We start from the raw sequence: 20,187 nt of genomic DNA, 5'->3' as shown, positions 1-20,187 counted from the left end.
CTCGAGTCTGCTCAGCCATTCAATAAGATCATGGCTGATCTACCAGTCAAATGGGACTTGGGGGTTTCCATTGAGGGGAATTGAACACGAAAGCAAATAGGTAAAAGTCTTTGCACAAAACAATAGTTAGGCCACATTTGGAATACTGTGTACACTTTTGGTATCCTCACTGTAGAATCATAGAAGTTTACAGCACGGAAGGAGGCTATTTCGGCCCATCGTGTCCGCGCCGGCCAACAAGAGGCTATCCAGCCGAATCCCACTTTCCAGCTCTCGGTCCATAATTCTGCAGGTTACGGCACTTCAGGTGCACATCCAAGTACTTTTCAAATGTGGTGATGGTTTCTGCCTCTAGCACCCTTTCAGGCAGTGAGTTCCAGACCCCCACAACACTCTGGGTGAAGAAATTTCCCCTCAAATCCCCTCTAAACCTTCTACCAATTACATTAGGAGAGATATAATAACCCTGGAGAAAATGAAATGTGAATTTACCAGTCAGATATCAGGAATGCAGATTTTGAGTTATAAAGAAAAACTGAGGCAACTAAGACTATATGCTTTCGAACTGCAAAGATTGAATGGGGATTAGATACGGAATCTCAAATGTAAAAGGAATAGACAAAGTTAACAGATTATTTTCACTGGTAGGTAAATCAAAGACGAGATCTTAAGATATGATCAGATACATAAAGAGGAAAATTAGAAAAAACTTTTTCTCTCAGAGTTAGCAGTATGTAGAATTGCCATGTGATAAATGATGCTGAATTAATTGCAGCATTCAAAAAAAAGTATGGGATAATTACTTAAAGAAAAGTATAAAAACAGGAAAATATAAATGTGTTTGGGGAGAAACTAGGGAAATGGGATTGTGTAAAATCAGCCCTTGGGAGAGGCCTAGATTCGGTATAAGTATAAATAGGCTTCCTTCTATACTAAAATGTATATGTCTATAAACAAACCATTACACTATGGTTTTATTACATTACTGGTCTGAGGCTGCACTTACACTCAACCTTAGCATGAATTCAAAACAGACATCAGGAAGTCTTGCTCTTCTTTACTTTGGAATGAGTTTGGGCCCTAACTCCGGAATTATAATACAGGTTCTTAGGTCAGTGTGAAGTAAAATTGATTTACACTGACACTACAGTGTAGTATAGTAATTGCAAGCAAGTCTACAATTATATTGCAGGTTGTGATTCATACTTTTCCCACTAGGTGAAAGCTTTACTAATACAATTACATACAGCTTAACCACCCTGTGACATTTTTTTTTATATTAAGCGAGCATGGATGCCAATGGTAAGTTTTTGATTCCATTAAAAAGATTCAATACTAAGTTTATAAAGCACCCAGGAGATCTAACACACTGAATGCGCACTTTGTAAATCTAGCTTCACACTGGACTGACGTTAAGTTCCAAAACTCAAATTATCTGGGAAAGCCTGCTAGAAGGAGTTTCGATTTAGTGCACTAAGTCAAATGGGTGTCATCTGAGGACATCAGGATACTATACTGCTATTTGAACATCCTTGTACACCCAAATTATTTTGCATCTTTGTGAAAGTGGCAATAAAACTACAGTTTTAGAAATATATTTTACTGCCAGATTTGTATCACAATTACAAATTGCAAGAGTAACAGTTTCTTAGTAGCATTTGCTAATCCGATTTCTATAACCAGTGCCAACTGCTATACAGCAACACTGCAACCTCAAGTTTCAACTTAGACTTTAGAATAATCTATAAATGCCCTATCAAGCATTATCCGAAAGATGGATCCAGTTGAACATTAAACCTTCTCTTCCCATGTTTCAAGCAGTCTCTCCCTCCAGGCATCCAAGACCTCAAGATCACTCCCTATTACCCAAGCATGTGCCAGGTCGTTGTGACGCATCCCAAACTCTCTTTGGTTCACAAAGGATGCTCTTCAAGCAGCAACGAGAGAGGGGGCTGATTGAGAGGGACGAGACCCTGGTAGCCAGAAGCCTGAGAAGGGGAAATGGAGTGGTGAGCTAGCCTCGGCTCTGGAAGTGGCAAATTGAACATCAACGCAGGGGAAAGGAAACAGAAATACAGAAAGTTGGGAAGTATGAAGAGCGAGAGAAAAACAAAGAAAATATATAGATACATTGGATCAGACCTCGGCAGATAATCTGGGAAGAGCTGGAAATAAACCATGGAACTGACATGAGAGAACAGGTATACCCTGAACAGCAAGAAACAAACATGAAGCAGAGAGTAACATAGGATTTGGAAGAGAAATAATTCAAGTGTAAGAAACACTTTTGGAAAAGGAAATATCAGAAACGAAAATAAAGCCGAGCCAGTGCGCCAAGAAGATTTTTTTTCTGTACGTACAGGGAACCAGAATAGTGAGACATGGCTCTGTGATCTTCACGGTTGCAATGTTATTTGGCCCCGGGATCCTGTGCAACATAAGGATGTCAACCCCGCCCCTTCCTCACTTTTCCCATCGTTTTTTATGGGAAATTTCTCTGCAGAAACTCGCAGCCTTTTTTTTATAGATCCACACCCCCTTTTCCATTTCACTTTCCACATCAGCCAACCTGCTCAGGAAGCACAGATGGATCGCGAAATTCCCAAATATTTGCACATCCACGGAAAAGGACCTGAAAGGAATGGATGTGATTGAGATCAAACGCTTGCCCTCACCCCTTACCACCGTGAAAGAGATTGTTAATAAAAAACCAAGGTGAATGGTATTTTTTATATTTGCCCAGAGTCAGCGACAAATCAGCAGCCCCCAGTTCATTAACTCCAAGTCGCATTCCAGACGAGTCAAGGCCTGTCACATCCTTCCTCTCCAAGGGAGCTGTGGACGGCCAGATCATCTCGGAAAGGAAACAGCCACCCATCCTTTTATGTTACAGCACTCTGGGAGGAAGAATGTTCAAAGTGCAGGTTATGCACTTTGCCCTCTGGAAACATCTAGTTGTGATATCATCTGGATGTTCATCCAGAATTTTCATCTAAAAATTGTTCTTTCCAAAGGCCAATCCTATAGAGCCCTGTTTTGGTGGGAGTGGGTTGAACACTAGTCTTTAACCTTTAATAACCTCTGGGTTCAAGTACGGCTGAGGGTTGAGTTTCGGCTGAGACGAAAGTCCCTGCCTGCTGACTCAAGGGCCCTATATGAAATGAGTTTAACCAGTCTCAGTGTAACTCCAAGTGACCCATGGGGACGAGCTGAAGTTCTGCTCAATAAAGAATTTTGCTCACAAAGACCACTGGTTGGCTGATAAGAGAACCAGGAACATGTGGCTTTGGCGCAGTAGGAGGCGCTTTTCCGAGGCTAGAGCTGAGATACAATTGTTGAGAGTTTTACTCCCGCGGTATAAACGCAATTATATCTCACAGGAGTCGGCGGCTGCTGTCATTAGGCATTACAAGTGCTTTATTCCTGGCACTATTGCTTCCTGCTTTGCTGAAAAGTCACAAAAGGTTTTTTTTTAAATACCCTGTTAAAATACTAACCAACCTACTCCACAGGCGTGTTCAGTAAAACAAAGGACAACTGGCCGATTGCCCATGTCGATCTGCTTGTTGTTTAACATCCCAATAACGTAGGGCTTCTTACCTGTAGTCAACTCACAAGTTCACAAATCACCATTTGAAATCCCCTATTTTAAAGCAGCATGGTTTTAAGGACCCACCAGACAACGGAAAGAGTATGAACTGCCCCTAACTCTACCTCTCCAATGTGATTCACCTGCGACTTCAGTTTTACTAATTGGTAAATTCTAGATTTACAAGTAATCTAATTATCATGAGATATTTTATGTGTTTAATAGATGTGCCCACAATGAGAGGTGGTACATTGTGTGGCGTGTATTGTGACCTCAAAGTGCTGCAATATAAATTGGGTCTCAAAGACCTCTTTCTGTGGTACCATTTATTCTGATGGTTTTGAGGAATGTAACAACTGGACACATCTGTGACCCTCTCCCCCCCCCCCCCCCCACCCACCCCCTCTTCACGGCCAACTGGTCAGGATCTCACCTTGAGTTGGGCACATGTTCAGCTTGACGGGTTCGCCGCTGTCCCCGAGCTGGTACTTGAGCCAGGTGTCGTGGTATTTCGTCTCGGCCTTCACCACCGCCAGGTAGCCCAGCTTTCGGAGGAACATTTGCTGATCAGCGAGTCCGATGCGGCCCGGCTCGTTGTCGTAACACTTCCACCGAGGGGCTCCGGCGCAGCCCTGCAGTGCCAGGTTGCGGGAATGCCAGGGCGTGGAGCTGACCAACCCCAGACACTGGTCCGCCCGCGGGAGGCGCAGTTTGCCCTGCTCCGTCCACTGCCACTGCTGCCACCGGCTGGTCAGGTTGCAGGGGCCAACCAACACCTTCTGGTTGTTGCCTAACAGGCACTGTTCCTTCCGAGCATGTAGGATTAGGAATCCGTCTGCATGGACAAGGACCAACACACACACACACACAAGCCAGTTAGATCAGTCACACACATATAGTTAGTGTCAAAAGACTAGAAACGCATCAAAAAAACTCCCTTACTGAACAATAAAAATCTGTACATGGACATTAAGCTGTGACTATCACTTCCGTTTCTTCCACTAGAATTCCAGCAGAATATTGAGACGTGATCCAACACCGAGGCGTGTTCAATGCATCAGGGACACTTCTCAACGGGATCTCAACAGGATGTCACACACACTGTCTTACACCGAGAAGATTCACTTCAAGTTCTGGAATTATCTGACATAAACACATCCCTGTTCTTATATTTAGCTTCAAAGTGGTTGGAAGCAACTTCAGATCATTAAACTTTGGAGTTCGCCAGGCCAAAGACACTGGGGCCAAGATCCCAATCCCAACCGAGCTTTCTATCTCCCCCCCACCGCCCCATTCCAGATTCATACCAACAGCATAAGGGGGAAATTGGGGCAAATTGTTTGCAAACTTTCACTTGCTCTTAGTTCGACATTCCCAGAATGTGGGCAAACGCCTCTTGTTCCCCCCCGCCCGCCAGTGTTCCAGTGACTTTAACTCTGTTAAATTGCCACAAGTTCACTTAGACCTGTGACTGCAGTCCCTCATCAGAGTGACGGAGAGAACCAATCGGCTCTGCGACCGGAAGACATTTCTATTTATTTCACCAAATCGAACACTTTTGTTACAAGCCCGGATCACAATGTGATATATGTGCGGGGTTTATTGCACGGTTGTGTACAAAACTCATTTCCGTTTGATTTAAAAAAAAATCTGCTGGCAGCCCCTGTCGTGCTGGGAAGGATTAACGGAATAATCAACACAGATTCCTACACAGCTCTGGAGCAGTGCTGGATTTAATAAACTTACTCACCAGATAAAGCCAGCGACGCGTATGTAAAAGTCACCACGAAGAGAGGAGTATCCATTTTTGCTTTATTCGTGTAACTAAGTTACAGGCTCCCACTCAGCTGAAGCTCAGCGTAGAGAGGAAATGTGCCTTGAGGGGAAAAGTTAGTGACGACCGCTTCCTTCTATTCAATTGTTTTTGGATCTTTCATACCAGAGTGTCATTTCGTGACATGCTTCCCTGAAATCATCCCTCCCTCATGGTCACACAAGACAGAAAGGGACGTTGCACAGTCACCTCTGACTCGCTTCACTGCGATGACATTGTCAAAATTGCTCAGTTCTCTCCCGGTTTAGGTCGTGACGCAATTGTGAATATTTTTATACAGTCTGCGAGAAGGCAATTTACTGTAATGATATAGTTGAAAATCGCAACCAACCCCCTCTTATTTACAATCCGTTGAATAAACACACGCTCCTTAAACTGTTTCAACCATTTAAACAAATTGCACAGTTGTAATATTTTATACATGTAAATGCTGCAAGTAATAGTGAAAGTCCCACTGATACTAGTAAGTTAGAACTGCAGCTCTATAAGGGGAGGTATCCAAGTCAGCTGATGCTGAATTTTCTGGTGAGTTGTGAAGTAATTGCTGCAGGTATTACTGAAGGTATGATCCACTGTCTTAAGATGGAAATATGCCCATGCACATATAGTATTTTTTTAAAGAAGCCATTTGAAAATCTTCACATCAAAACAACACAGTAAGAGTGCCATTTTGTATGATAGTGAACTGTTTTCTATCTATTATATACAACAAAAAAAGGATTAAGCAATGAGTTTGTGTATTAAAGAGTAGCATTTATATAGCGCCTTTCACGGCCACCGGACGTCCCAAAGCCTTTTACAGCCAATGAAGTACTTTTGAAGTGTAGTCACTGTTGTAATGTAGGAAACCTGGCAGCCAATTTGCACACAGCAAGATCCCACAAACAGCAATGTGGTAATGACCAGTTAATCTGTGTTTTTACTGAAGTTAATTGAGGGAAAAATATTGGCCAGGACCCCGAGGATACTCCCCTGCTCTTCTTCAAAATAGTGCTATGGTATCTTTTACTTTCACCCAAGAGAGCAGGCGGGGCCTGGGTTTAACATTTCATCCAAAGGATAGCACCTCCAACAGTGCAGCATTCCCTCAGCACTGCACTGGAGTGTCAGTCTAGATTTTGGGGCTCAAGTATCTGAAGTGGGACTTGAACCAACAAACCTTGAGACTTAGAGGCGAGAGTGCTACCAAGTGAGCACAGCTGACATCAAGCTTTCAACTCTGGGAGCTGGGTTTAATTCTAGCTCAGGCAAATGGAATTGTTTTTCTGTCAACAATGTGAGATGGACAGTCTTTCAAGCCAGTTCCTTGTGGTAGAAGACACACAAAACAAAACTGGCATATTTATCCTTAATGCCATTAAGTTATTAATCTGTGCTGGGGCACATAGGGACAGCATATGTGTGAAAAAGAACATACTCACACTTGTGCAGTAGATGATGCTGTTCAACGGATGCTGATGAGGCTCATTATTGGTGTAGAGTAGAGAGGTGTTTTCTCTGATTTTGGTTGTGACCTGGGACTTGCTTGCCACTGACAATGGAGGCTAGAAATTAGTCAGCCTAACGAACGTTTGAACGCAATTTTTTCAAGTTAAAACTGCTTTTTTTATTCTTAAAATAAAGTGCACAAAATTCCCCAAAGTTTAAGAATGGCATTTTCAAAACAACGGCATTTTCCGGATCGCCATACCGTAAAAATCGCACCGCCTAAATTTGCCCATTTGGCAAACCCGTACTCAGGTTAAAAAACAACGCATAGAAAAAGCAGGCGTTGCAGCCTAAGAAACGTCAGTAAGTAATAAGACCTACAAAAGAGATAAGTTGGTTTTTTAAAAACATTTTTTTTCAGATTCATTTCTTAAGGCTTTTGTGAATATTTTCTCATTTTTTATTTTTTTATTTTTGAATTTTTTTTTTGTGTTTTCTCCCCTGTATTTTTGACAATATTGGCCTCACTGTAAAGTTAGAGAGGATGGCGGTATCAAACACAATTCCTCCAGCAACGCCGTTTTTTAACGACAGGGGTATTTTTTGGCCAAACTTGCCCCCTTAAAAATGGTGACATTTTTATTCTTATTTCTTCACAAAAATGACGTTATTTATCAAATAACGATAGGCTGGGGAATTTCTAGCCCTAGGTACCCAAATTACAAAACTATTCTATTCTTCAGCACTGACATATTTTAGCTTGATGTATACATTTTCTTCAAGGCACAATAGAATAAATTATAAGAACAAGATATTGTAATAAACTCATGTCCCAAATATCTGGGTAAAGGTGAAACTAGGAATACCGAGGGTTTCCCAATTAAATATACACTCAAGAACAAGATTTCAAAAATCTGTTGTATTTATTGTCATTATACACAAAAAATAACAGTGCTGAATAAAAACACGAATTACTCTGTGCAGATTCTGCACTGCTTTCTGTAAACTTATTAATGTAAACAATTTCCTGCACATGACAAAAAAGGAATTTGAAATATGTCTCATCAACTGGAACATATGCCAAGTAGCCACAGACAGAATAAAGCAACGTCAATGCTCCATATTTTTGGACTTCCATTATTACATTAGTATATATATTCCCATAGATTTATACAGTGCATTTCTTGTCTGCCAAGAGAAACAAATTGTTGACACTATTTCACATTGTTCAATTTGATTAAAATATATATATATATATAATAGATATACATATCTATATATATATGTGTAGAGAGAGAGAGAGAGAGCAAACAATGCTGTAAGTATCAATCACGGAGTTTGCTTAATATCTAGGAAGCTTGTACATTTAGACAATCTCAATAGAAATACATTGCCATGGACATAAGAATACATATAGTGATTGTTTAACATTGTGCAAGTTGACTGCTAGTTAAGATTATAAATATGCATACCATTTAACACTATATCACAAATAAAAATCTGCATCTACATTACATACAAAACATTTAGAGAGTTTTAAAAGTTTCCAGAATTGGACAGTTATTTAAAATCCATGAATAAAACACTTGTGCATTTCATCAGCAAGACAATTATGTGGTAAAGAAATACAATTCACCACATTATGTAATAGCACTTTTCACATGTATATATTAATAAATCACATCAAGAGTTGTGCCAGTTCAGAATACAGAAACATCCATTAAAGGACTGGGCACTATATTTCTGCCCAAGCTGCTTGTCTCAAAAAATTCAACCAGCACTGATATTCTGATGCAGTTTCTTAAGACCACTGAGTTTGCAAATATTGTTGAACTGAACTTAACATAAAAGACCTTTCTTAGACACAGATAATATGCCACATGATATTAGATATCTGCATCTTCCTAGAACAGAATTTTGGAAAATATACACAGCATTCAATTAGTTCTTTAATCAATCTGGCAAACATTTTATTCCCATCCTACTGTGACTAGATTCTGAGTTTAGCATGGATCACCATTCTGCCTGAGGTGATCCCACTTTTTGTTTTACTAGGTAATAAATAGGTCATTACCTTAATAAGATAATTTATCTTACTTCCATGTAACTGAGCATTAAAGGCTGTCCTGTGTGAAGAGTCTTATCTGACAGATTCACTGGCTCGTGTCAGTTGAGATCTTGCTCTCATAAAGACTCAGAGCATGATGTACAAATCCATACTGTTCACTTGTCTGAATCATTCCTCCTCTGTAAATAAAGCAAATAGATAAAAATACATTGATCTTCTGTCAATATAAAATGACTGTACATAATCTTCTGAAATTACAATCATAGATCATCAACATTTTATTCCATCACGATTTAGCATCTTTAGAAGAGGTGAAGGAGCCAAGAAGTGAAAAGAGGTGGTGGTGGGGTAATGTGCAGGTGTATTATCTGACCTTTGATCTAATTACTCGGCATTCTTGTCCAATAAGGAACTGCAATAATAGAAACATAGAAAATAGGTGCAGCAGTAGGCCATTCGGCCCTTCGAGCCTGCACCACCATTCAATAAGATCATGGCTGATCATTCCTTCAGTACCCCTTTCCTGCTTTCTCTCCATACCCCTTGATCCCCTTAACCGTAAGGGCCATATCCAACTCCCTCTTGAATATATCCAATGAACTGGCATCAACAACTCTCTGCGGCAGGGAATTCCACAGGTTAACAACTCTCTGATTGAAGAAGTTTCTCCTCATCTCAGTCCTAAATGACCTACCCCTTATCCTAAGACTATGTCCCCTGGTTCTGGACTTCCCCAACATTGAGAACATTATTCCCACATCTAACCTGTCCAATCCCGTCAGAATCTTATATGTTTCTATGAGATCCCCTCTCATCTCTCTAAACGCCAGTGAATAAAGGCCCAATTGATCCAGTCTCTCCTCATATGACAGCCCAGCCATCCCTGGAATCAGTCTGGTGAACCTTCGCTGCACTTCCTCAATAGCAAGAGCACCCTTCCTCAGACTAGGAGTCCAAAACTGAACACAATATTCCAGGTGAGGCCTCACCAAGGCCCTGTACAACTGCAGTAATACTAATCTAAAAACTCTTGGGTTACAAAACATAATGGCCCAGAATTTGTGATGGGTAATAACAGTGAACGAACAGCATTTGCTGTTATTATACCGTTGAAATTGGACCGCAACTTCTGGACGTAGCGTATGTGCACCCTAACGCAGAAATCCTGAAGTTGCGGTCAGTCATTCACTGCTCCGTCACTGGCTGTGCAGTGGGCTCTCGTCCTCCCCGAGCCACCAATCAGTGCAATCTGTTAAATTAGGGAAACTGGCGAAAACCTCGGCTCTTCCGCGGTAATACCACTGTTAAATACCCCATTAAAAGTTAGACCTTTCGATTAGATGTAACTTGGGTTTTAACAGCATATTGACGGCTAAACAACAGTTATGGCCCTGAAAAACTTATTTTAATTTTGCAGTGTGTCAAATTTATCCATTTTAATAAAAATTAAAATTTTTAAGTTTGTTCATCTTTATTTCAGGTTTACCTTTCCCCGCTATAACATTTTTAAAAAGTTGGAATCAAAGGAGCTGACTCACTTTCTGGTTCTCGGTCTGTGAGAACATAAAAACAGAAAAACATAAGAATTAGGAGCAGGAGTAGGCCATACGGCCCCTCGAGCCTGCTCCGCCATTCAATAAGATCATGGCTGATCAGCGACCTCAACTCCACTTTCCCGCTCGATCCCCATATTCCTTTATTCCCCACGAGTCCAAAAATCGATCTATCTCAACCTTGAATACATTCAACAATTCAGCATTCACAGCCCTTTGGGATAGAGAATTCCAAAGATTCACAACCCTCTGAGTGAAGAAATTTCTCCTCATCTCAGTCTTAAGTGGCTGACCTCTTACCCTGAGACTATGCCCCCTAGTTCTAGACTGTTCAGCCAGGGGAAACAACCTCTCAGCATCTACCCTGTCAATCCCTCTCAGAATTTTAAATGTTTCAATAAGATTACCTCTCATTCTTCAAAACTCCAAAGTATATGGGCCCAATCTACTCAATCTCTCCTCATAGGGCAATGCTCTCATCCCAGGAATCAATCTAGTGAACCTTCGTTGCACCGCTTCTAAGGCAAGTATATTCTTCCTCAGATAAGGAGACCAAAACTGTGCACAGTATACCAGGCTTTGATCTCTCCAAAGCCCTGTACAATTGTAGAAAGACTTCCTTATAAGAATTCTACATTGTGATTGGCTGCTTAGACAACTTGTTGCCGTCACAGCAGTCCGCGTTAGGCATTCCCCATTAACTTATGCTGTGTACAGTTTTGGTCTCCTAACTTGAGGAAGGACATTCTTGCTATTGAGGAAGTGCAGCGAAGGTTCACCAGACTGATTCCCGGGATGGCGGGGCTGACATATCAAGAAAGACTGGATCAACTGGGCTTATATTCACTGGAGTTCAGAAGAATGAGAGGGGATCTCATAGAAACGTTTAAAATTCTGACGGGTTTAGACAGGTTAGATGCAAGAAGAATGTTCCCAATGTTGGAGAAGTCCAGAACCAGGGGTCACAGTCTAAGGATAAGGGGTAAGCCATTTAGGACCGAGATGAGGAGAAACTTCTTCACCCAGAGAGTGGTGAACCTGTGGAATTCTCTACCACAGAAAGTTGTTGAGGCCAATTCACTAAATATATTCAAAAAGGAGTTAGATGTAGTCCTTACTACTCGGGGGATCAAGGGGTATGGTGAGAAAGCAGGAATAGGGTACTGAGGTTGCATGTTCAGCCATTAACTCATTGAATGGTGGTGCAGGCTCGAAGGGCCGAATGGCCTACTCCTGCACCTATTTTCTATGTCTATGTTTCTATTTCAATTGTACTTCGGAAAAGCCGAATTTCCCGCCATAGAGATCCCGAGATCTTTGTGGGAAGCTTACTGCGGGGCCAGTGCAGAATGCCTTTGCTTCGCCGCTGATCGCAAATTAGGGGCCAACCTCTTGTACTATCAATAATTTTTCCACACTTGCCCTTTACTACAGTTAATGTACAAATAAAAATAATTACGAGCACCATATCAGTCCAGGTCGCGAGTTCCTATGTGCTAACTATATCACTTATATCAATAATTCCCCATTGAACTCACAGACCAATAAATAACTACTTATTATCTGTACTTTCTATCAAAAAATCTATAATGAAAGATATCTTTAAAAAAAAGCACTAATAGTAAAAGAGTAGAATAATTCAAATACGTACCCAACAGGCACAAAGACATTTGTAGTAGTATGGTAGCAGTTTTGGTTTGTTACCACAGCAAACACAAATAAGCAATAGTGACCATATGAATTATATCATCATTGCATGTTATCACAATAAAGACAGAGAGCAATCAGCTAAAATGAAAACTGATGATATAAAGATGGGTGGGAAAGCAAATTGTGAGGAGGACACAAAAAATATGCAAAGGGATATAGACAGGCTAAGTGAGGGGGCAAAAATCTGGCAGATGGAGTGTAATGTGGGAAAATGTGAGGTTATCCACTTTAGCAAAAAAAAATAGAAAAGCAAATTACAATTTCGTGGAAAAAAATTGCAAAATGTTGCAGTAGAGAGAGACCTGGGGGGTCCTTGTGCATGAAACACAAAAAGTTAGTATGCAGGTACAGCAAGTAATCAGGAAGGCAAATGGAATGTTGGCCTTTATTGCAAAGGGGGATAGAGTATAAAAGCAGAGAAGTCCTGCTACAACTGTACAGGGTATTGGTGAGACCACACCTAGAGTGCTGTGTACAGTTTTGGTCTCCGTATTTAAGGAAGGATATACTTGCATTGGGGGCTGTTCAGAGAAGGTTCACTAGGTTGATTCCAGAGATGAGGGGGTTGACTTATGAAGATAGGTTGAGTAGGATGGGCCTATACACATTGGAATTCAGAAGAGTGAGAGGTGTTTTTATTGAAACATATAAGATAATGAGGGGGCTCGACAAGGTGGACGCAGAAAGAATATTTCCTTTCCTCATAGGGGAAACTTAAAATTAGGGGACATAGTCTCAGAATAAGGGTCTGCCCATTGAAAACTGAGATGAGGAGGAATTTCTTCTCTCAGAGGGTTGTAAACCTATGGAATTCTCTGCCCCAGAGAGCTGTGGAGGCTGGGTCTTTGAATACATTTAAGGCGGAGATAGATTTTTGAGTGATAAGGGATTAAAGTATGGGGAGCAGGCAGGGAAGTGGAGCTGAGTCCATGATCAGATCAGCCACGATCTTATTGAATGGCGGAACAGGCCCGAGGGGCCGAATGGCCTACTCCTGCTCCTATTTCTTATGTTCTTATGTTCTTAAAACAGCCCATTTCTCCCTAGTTTAATTTTCAACTTAAAACTAAGCTATAAACTGCAAAATACAATCTGTATTCAGTGAAAGCAACATACACACCAACCTGGAAATCCAGCAATAGCCAACTAACATTTACAAAAAAAGCTGGATTAGCTTCAAAAAAGATGATTGCTGAAAAGCAGCCCTGAAAATAGGCCTGTGACATATAAAAATAAGTATTTGCATTGAAAGTACAGTGGGACATAGACTTGCAATGCAAGCTGCAGATCGCACCAATGTTCCATCTCTTGTCTTGTCGGAGAAAGAGAAAAGCATAGTTTGCAGCAGTAGTGGATTTCGATGTTTGTGAAAGGGATGGTGAAGCTAAAAGCCCCAGATAAATTTTCTGCAAAGATCTGTTGGTATTCTCCCTCTCTCTTCCCAGAAAATATTGATTATTTTACACTTTACTGGGGTCACTTTAAACATTTTAGCATTGACAGTAATTCTGTCTTTTATCTTGGAGCATCACAGTTATTTTAAATATAAAATTAAGACATTGTACAGACTTGAATAGATCGTCACAAAACTCAGTTCCTTTCATTGAGAATTTAACCCCATATAAAGTATGCTGATTCATGAATTGAAATCTTTTACAAGACACAGCCACAAAAACTCAACTGGTTTAAGGAACCTAACATATGCCAGTGTGAGTAGTGCAAGAGCTAGGGTGCCCTAAATCCCACTCTTGACACTGATGAACACAGACAGAGATAGAGCGCAACATTTGCACAGGAGTAGTTGTGTCAGGGTGAAGCTGGTTTGCTTTGGACTGATGTTAAAATGTTGAGCTCTGAAAAGGGTGGGATGTCCAGGGGTGTATGCCAGATCTGCTTCTCCCCAAAAGATGCCCACATTTTCCCCCTTTAAAAGGCGGGGGGGGGGGCGGGGGGGGGAACCATTCATGTAAAATGCCATACTTGTTTTGGGTTCTCCTGGCCATGATCCAGGCCGAGATTGACAACAAGGTCCCACTTCAACCAGTGACGAGACTGATGCACCCCTTCTCTGTGTGTGTGTGGCATTTGAAGATTCTCCAGCCTTCTACCAGGTTGAGGACTTGTAAACTCCCAACATAGGAAATCCTCGCACCCAACCTAGCACTGGCTCTGTCCTCTCCGTATCATTGGTCTTGTAAGGAATATGCAGAGGATCTGACCTTACAAGGCACTGCAGGAACTCACATCGCTGGACGGCACTTGGTCCATCTGAGCCATGGTCTATTTTCTGGCCGCCTTGTCACACTACAGAGCTATAGCTCAAGTGAACTGGAAGAGCTGAGGACTTCGTGCCCCTTGTCGTGTAAATTCATAGTTAGGGCTTTACCTGATTCTGGAGTGAACTAGACAGTGTGAAACCACTATGTACTTTCTCTTGTTCTAAGATGCCCTTGACCAGTGCTCGTTCTACCAATTGATAATCAGCATCCATCATGACTGAAATGAGTTTGTATTGAGTGTATTGTTTCTCATGGCTTCCTGACCCAGACCTGTCTTGTGCACTTTTAAACTAGCAGGATGAGTTATGTTAGCTTTATTTACAGTGTCACTGGGTCCCCGGCAGAGGCTCCATTCTGTCTGAGCATGTTGCATGTTGCACCAAGCCTGAATCACGCTGACCCCATGGAAACCTGGGAAAGCTCCTGTGGAACGATCAAAGTGCCTCTTTTAATATTCAGCCATGTTTACCATGCAGATGTTTTAATGGATATCCCAGAGTCTGTCGGCCATTCCAGTCATGGGTTCCTTTAAATCAGCATCATGAAAACAACTGCTTCAGAAATCTGGGCTTAGTCCGAATATTACTGGATAGGGAATCGTTGTTGCCTTTCTCCAGTGCATCATTTAGTCTGGTGCTGAAGCCAGAAGTGAGTAAGCATCACCTTTGTCATGTATCTCACATTACTGTATATAACTGTATCTTACCATGCTATACATGACTGTAACTGGATATGACCTGTAACAATAAGCATACTTTACCACCAGGGGTGCACCTGCAGGAGACACTCCATACCTGTCCCACTGTGGTATATAAAGGGAAGTCTCAGGCAAGTGCAGCACTGGAGAGCTGGAATTAAAGGTGCAGGTTCTGAGTGACCTTGACTTCAGCATGTGTCTCGTGTAAGTCAGTACATTAGAGTCAGGACTTAACAACCTTTTTTTTCCATTTCCAACGTCCCCTTGGCAGGTCTCTCTTTTATACATCTACTCCACATTACTCTGCAAAACATCTGTTCTCTGGGGAATCAAGACCTCTCCATCTGCAACTTCATCCTATATCAGTGCACCAACATTATGGGCTTGACCAAAACCTAGCTGAAGTTACCAAATCCTGTTGCACTACAAACTAATGCTAGAGCCTTGAGCTTTGGAACACTCAGTCTCATTCCAAAGCTTCTTCAACATGTACCTCTTTTACCTTGCCTATGTTCACCTTTCTTATATCTTTACTACTTCCTGCTTCCTCCTCCTGTAAAGAGCCATGGGATGTTTTCTGATGGGAAAGGCATTACGTAAATGTAGAGTGTTATATTCAAAACTACAGAAAAATCCCCCAGCTTCCATCATATTAATGCTTTTGCAGTCTTAGATTCCAGTACAGCAGTCCTCAGATATGTTACGCTTTGGGAATTCAAACAATTGCATAATTATAGGATGTTGTTGTTGATGTTATCCGGAAAAAATGTTCATCTTAATTTAGATAGAGAGCTGAGCATGTAATTACCATATGATTTAATCTGAATTGCTTATACCTTTCATAAACAAAATACATCGAAGGCAATGCATGTCTGGAAAGGCTACAGTCCAGGCATGTACTGCATGCTCACTCTTGCTTTCTGCCCGATTATTGTGGAAATGGTACGATTGTCAACCAGTGTGAAATGGGATGAGGGGATTGCCCTATGAGGAGAGATTGAGTAGACTAGGCCCATATTCCCTAGAGTTTAGAAAAATGCGAGGGGCTTGACAGGGTTAATGCTGAGAAGCTGTTTCCCCTGGCTGGGGAATCTAAAACACAGGGTCACAGTCTCAAAATAAAGGGTCGGCCATTTAGGTCTGAGAGGAGGAAAAATTTCTTCACTCAAAGGGTTGTGAGTCTTTGGAATTCTCTACCCCAGAGAGCTGTGGATACTCAGTTGTTGAGTATATTCAAGACAGAGGTCGATAAAGTTTGGAGAATAAATGGATATGCGGATAGTGCGGGAAGGTGGAGTTGAGGTAGAAGATCAACCATGATCTTGCTGAATGGTGGAGCAGGCTTGAAGGGCCAAATAGCCTACTCCAGCCCCTATTTCTTATGTTCTTATGTAAAATATATTTAGCATAAGCATATCCAGGAGTATTACACACAATAACACAGAGGATAAAATTGCATAAATGTAGGAGTATTATGCCCAGTAACAGAGGGAATTATTTTATAACATACAGAGAATGTATGATTTGCTGATAATTGCTCCAGTGTGATCATCATTACAGAAACAGATGAATAGCAAAAGAAAGGATCGAAAAAAATGGCAAAGCTACTTGTGAGCTACGTGGTGTATAATAGTAAATAGCAACCTTGAAATCATTATGAAGCATTTATTACTCTTTATTCTCTATGCTCCCGGGAGGGGGAGGACCCGGTACAACCACAGCCATTGTTATTTATGTGGGGCCCGCAGGCGAACTATTGTTGCTCTGGGCTCAACAGAAATAAATTAAAATCTACCTGCTGGGTTACTCTTTGGCTGGACGGCCAGCTGGAATTGTGCGGAGTGTGATCAGCGCACATTCTGCTGCGTGAGTTCTAAAATAGCAATCAGGATTCTATATATGTCTGGGACTAGGATTTGCATATTAAAAGGATCTACCAGCTGACTCGGGCAGGCGCTCTGTTTGCCCAGCGCTTGGCCCACCGGAAGATAGTGTGGGCCACACGGTCAGTGGGAACAGCTGATAAATCATTTCCCGCAATTTTCAGAGTTTCCACCCAGCAGGCATCCTCCAAATCTTCCGCCATAATTTCTTTACACGTGCTGCTGGATTCATCTATCCTCGCCCTGAGTCAAAAGGTTGTGGGTTCAAGTCCCACTCCAAGAACCAGAGCACATAAATCTAGGTTGACACTCTAGTGCAGTATTGAGGGAATGCTGCACAATCGGAGGTATCATCTTTCGGATGAGGCTGTTAAACTGAGGTAGACATAAAAGATTCCATGACACTATTTTGAAGAAGAGCAGGAGAGTTATCCCCGGTGTCCTGGCCAATATTTATCCCTCAATCAACATCACCAAAAACAGATGATCTGGTCATTATCACTTTGCTGGGACTTTGCTGTGCGCAAGTTGGCTGCCTACATTACAACAGTGACTACAGTTCAAAAGTACTTCATTGGCTGTAAAGTGCTTTGAGATGTCCGGTGGTCGTGAAAGGCGCTATATAAATGCAAGTCTTTCTTTTCTCTGCACATCATACTGAAAGGTTATCATGATATGCAGCCAGCAACACTATTATGCATTGATTTGTTTAATGCATGGAAGCGGAGGTGATAACATCAGGTCCAAGGGATGCCAACACTTTGATTATTTACTTAATGCAGTGGTGCAAAAAGCTAATTTGTCATTTTTTTGAAACATTCAGATTTGTCTTGCAAATATCACACCTTTTTTCTACCTTACAGAATAAAGATTAAAGTAAGACTATCAAGATACCTTCTTTATCGATAACAGTCACTCACTCAATCCTGATAGTCAGTGGAGCTTTTTTTTTAGGTTCAGGCATGGTTGCAGGGAAAGATTTAATTTATCTTGTATCGGAAAAAGTTTTTGAGGGAATTCATTTTTGAGGGCTTTTGGTACTTTTGAAACTGCACAGAATGTTTAGGATCTCAACCATACAAATCAACATGCCAAGTTTGATATTACCCATTTTCAATGCAAAAATGCATTTCTGCCTCTGAGATATTGCTTTATTGTCCAGGTCTGTTCTTAATGGCAAACACACTCTGGTGTAGCTCATAAGACCACACAAATTGCAGCATTTTTCCTGTCACTAATATTAACAGACTGCACTACATCCTGTCTAATCATTAAGTAGCAGCTTCAATCCCACAGATGTGACTCAAGGACAGAAAATTCCCCCACCCCAACATTCCTGCAATTATAGACAGGACCATCTGAGATTCATTTTATCGCCCTCGTTTAACCCAGTTTGTGATCATTATTTTAGAAATGACACATCTGAGTCCTTACTTTGCAAAGTCACATTTCCCCCCCAAAAGACCTTCATCTTAAATAGTTTATTGTTTTAAATTAAAAGGACCATGCATCTTGAAATCAAAACTGTGCACTTCTTTTTTTCTTTTTCATCTCACACATCACTCCCAAGTGAGAGGATGGGCAGGAGTCCTGCTTGAAGGTTTTATTTATGCTGGGTCATGAGCCGTTGTTAGGAAATGCAGGAGATGTGTACATTGTTGACCTCCAGGCTTCCCGTCCTTCTTACTGTGAGGCATTTTGTTTTCATCTCGACAGCTTGACTGAGAATGGGAGATCGCCACATGGGGCACCATAGCCAGAACTAGGATCCAGCCCACTTCATGTACATAATTCTTTTTCATTTAACATGTTTAATGATTTTGTGAAAAGTCTGCCTTAGTCTCACCTGTGTCTTATTCAAATACTGGAATATTGACAGAATATGAGCCAATTCTGGATTTTAATGACCAAAGCTTACACAAAACCAGAAAACTAAGTGACTAATGTCTGCAACAAACAAAGGTTGTTGATTAGTCTAGCAACAAAATTTCCAGATGTAGCAACAATGTATAAACACAACCACTCATTTTTTTGCAGATTTTGAGGAATAACTTGCAGAATTATTTGATAAATAGTGACAGGCTCGCTAATCTTGATTAAATAGGGTTAAATTGTACAAGATCAACTTAGTCATTGATCAACTATGCAAAAGACTAGTCAGTAGAATCCTCAGAATGGCTCAACTGCAAACCTAGCCAACTTGCCTACACTGCTCAATGAATTCTGTAAAAATCCCAGTTAACTACTGGACCTAGTCTTCATTCAAATTATGAAAAGCACAAACTCCTTTTGCCTTGTCGAGTCCGAGCCAATGGTGGAACCACATTCTACAACGGTACTTCTGCAGAGAATTGTATTGTAGCTGCCCAACTTCTTCAGCAGATTGCAAATAAAGTAACGAAAAACATACTTTTTAGTCTTAATGATTATAAACTGGTGAGCATAGACACATAAGACCTGATTTTAACTTGGGAGGAGGGTGAAGGGGGAGGGGCGGGGGGGTGGCGGGTGTGGAAATCAGGTGGGCGATAAACTGTCCTGACCTCGGCAGTGTGAGGCTCGGACGGTTTTAATGCCCAGGCCTCATCTGCATGGGCCGATTGGTTGCGTGCCTGAAATTGGAAGGAGCCAGCAGATGGACTGAAGGAAAGGGCCCCAGCATTCAGGGAAGTCACAGAGAATGAGTTTTGGAGGAACCTCGCAATTTGTGGTGGGGTGTGGGGGTGCAGTGGGGGAGTGGGGTACAGAGGAAATCTAAACTTTCCTTGTGGGACCCGGAAGAGCACTCCTGCATTAACTTCACTCGTGTCAGATTTAACTCCAGGCACTGGAAGGTTTTCTCATTGACCATTCACTGCCCCCCCGCCCCCCCCGCCCAACTACCACTTCCATCAGTTTTGCTAATGCTCCTTGGTGCTGCACTCAGTTGAACACTGCCTTGATGCCAAGAGCAATTCCTCTCACTTCACCTCTTTTATTCAGCTCTCATGCCCATGTCTGGATCAATGCTGTGTTGAGCTCTGCAGTTGAGTGTTTCTAGGAGTAACCGAGCTGAGGGCCAGTAAGCATGTTACTGGTGAACAGGTGGTGCTTGATGGCACTGTTGATGGCGTCTTCTATCACTTTACTGATGAAATTACCATCGC

General features: G+C 41.6%; 2 protein-coding genes across 3 annotated transcripts in view; both read right to left on the bottom strand.

Annotated features, from left to right (window-relative positions):
• Positions 1-5,613, bottom strand: part of ptprb (protein tyrosine phosphatase receptor type b) — a 124,732-nt gene extending 119,119 nt beyond the window's left edge. For both annotated transcript variants that reach the window (XM_070900207.1, XM_070900208.1), the window contains exons 1-2: positions 5,340-5,613; positions 4,023-4,424 (exon numbers count right to left, since the gene is read on the bottom strand). In XM_070900207.1, coding sequence (XP_070756308.1) covers positions 4,023-4,424; positions 5,340-5,394 — 457 coding nt within the window. In that variant the 5' untranslated portion in view covers positions 5,395-5,613. The remainder of the gene's footprint in view (positions 1-4,022; positions 4,425-5,339) is intronic.
• A 2,754-nt stretch (positions 5,614-8,367) lies between these two features.
• Positions 8,368-20,187, bottom strand: part of LOC139281424 (receptor-type tyrosine-protein phosphatase R-like) — a 265,446-nt gene continuing 253,626 nt past the window's right edge. Inside the window, exon 14 of the mRNA XM_070901587.1 lies at positions 8,368-9,098. Coding sequence (XP_070757688.1) covers positions 9,005-9,098 — 94 coding nt within the window. The 3' untranslated portion in view covers positions 8,368-9,004. The remainder of the gene's footprint in view (positions 9,099-20,187) is intronic.

Source organism: Pristiophorus japonicus, chromosome 15 (assembly GCF_044704955.1).
Source record: "Pristiophorus japonicus isolate sPriJap1 chromosome 15, sPriJap1.hap1, whole genome shotgun sequence".
NCBI lineage: Eukaryota > Metazoa > Chordata > Chondrichthyes > Pristiophoridae > Pristiophorus > Pristiophorus japonicus.
This window is presented reverse-complemented; position numbering and strand designations above follow the sequence as displayed.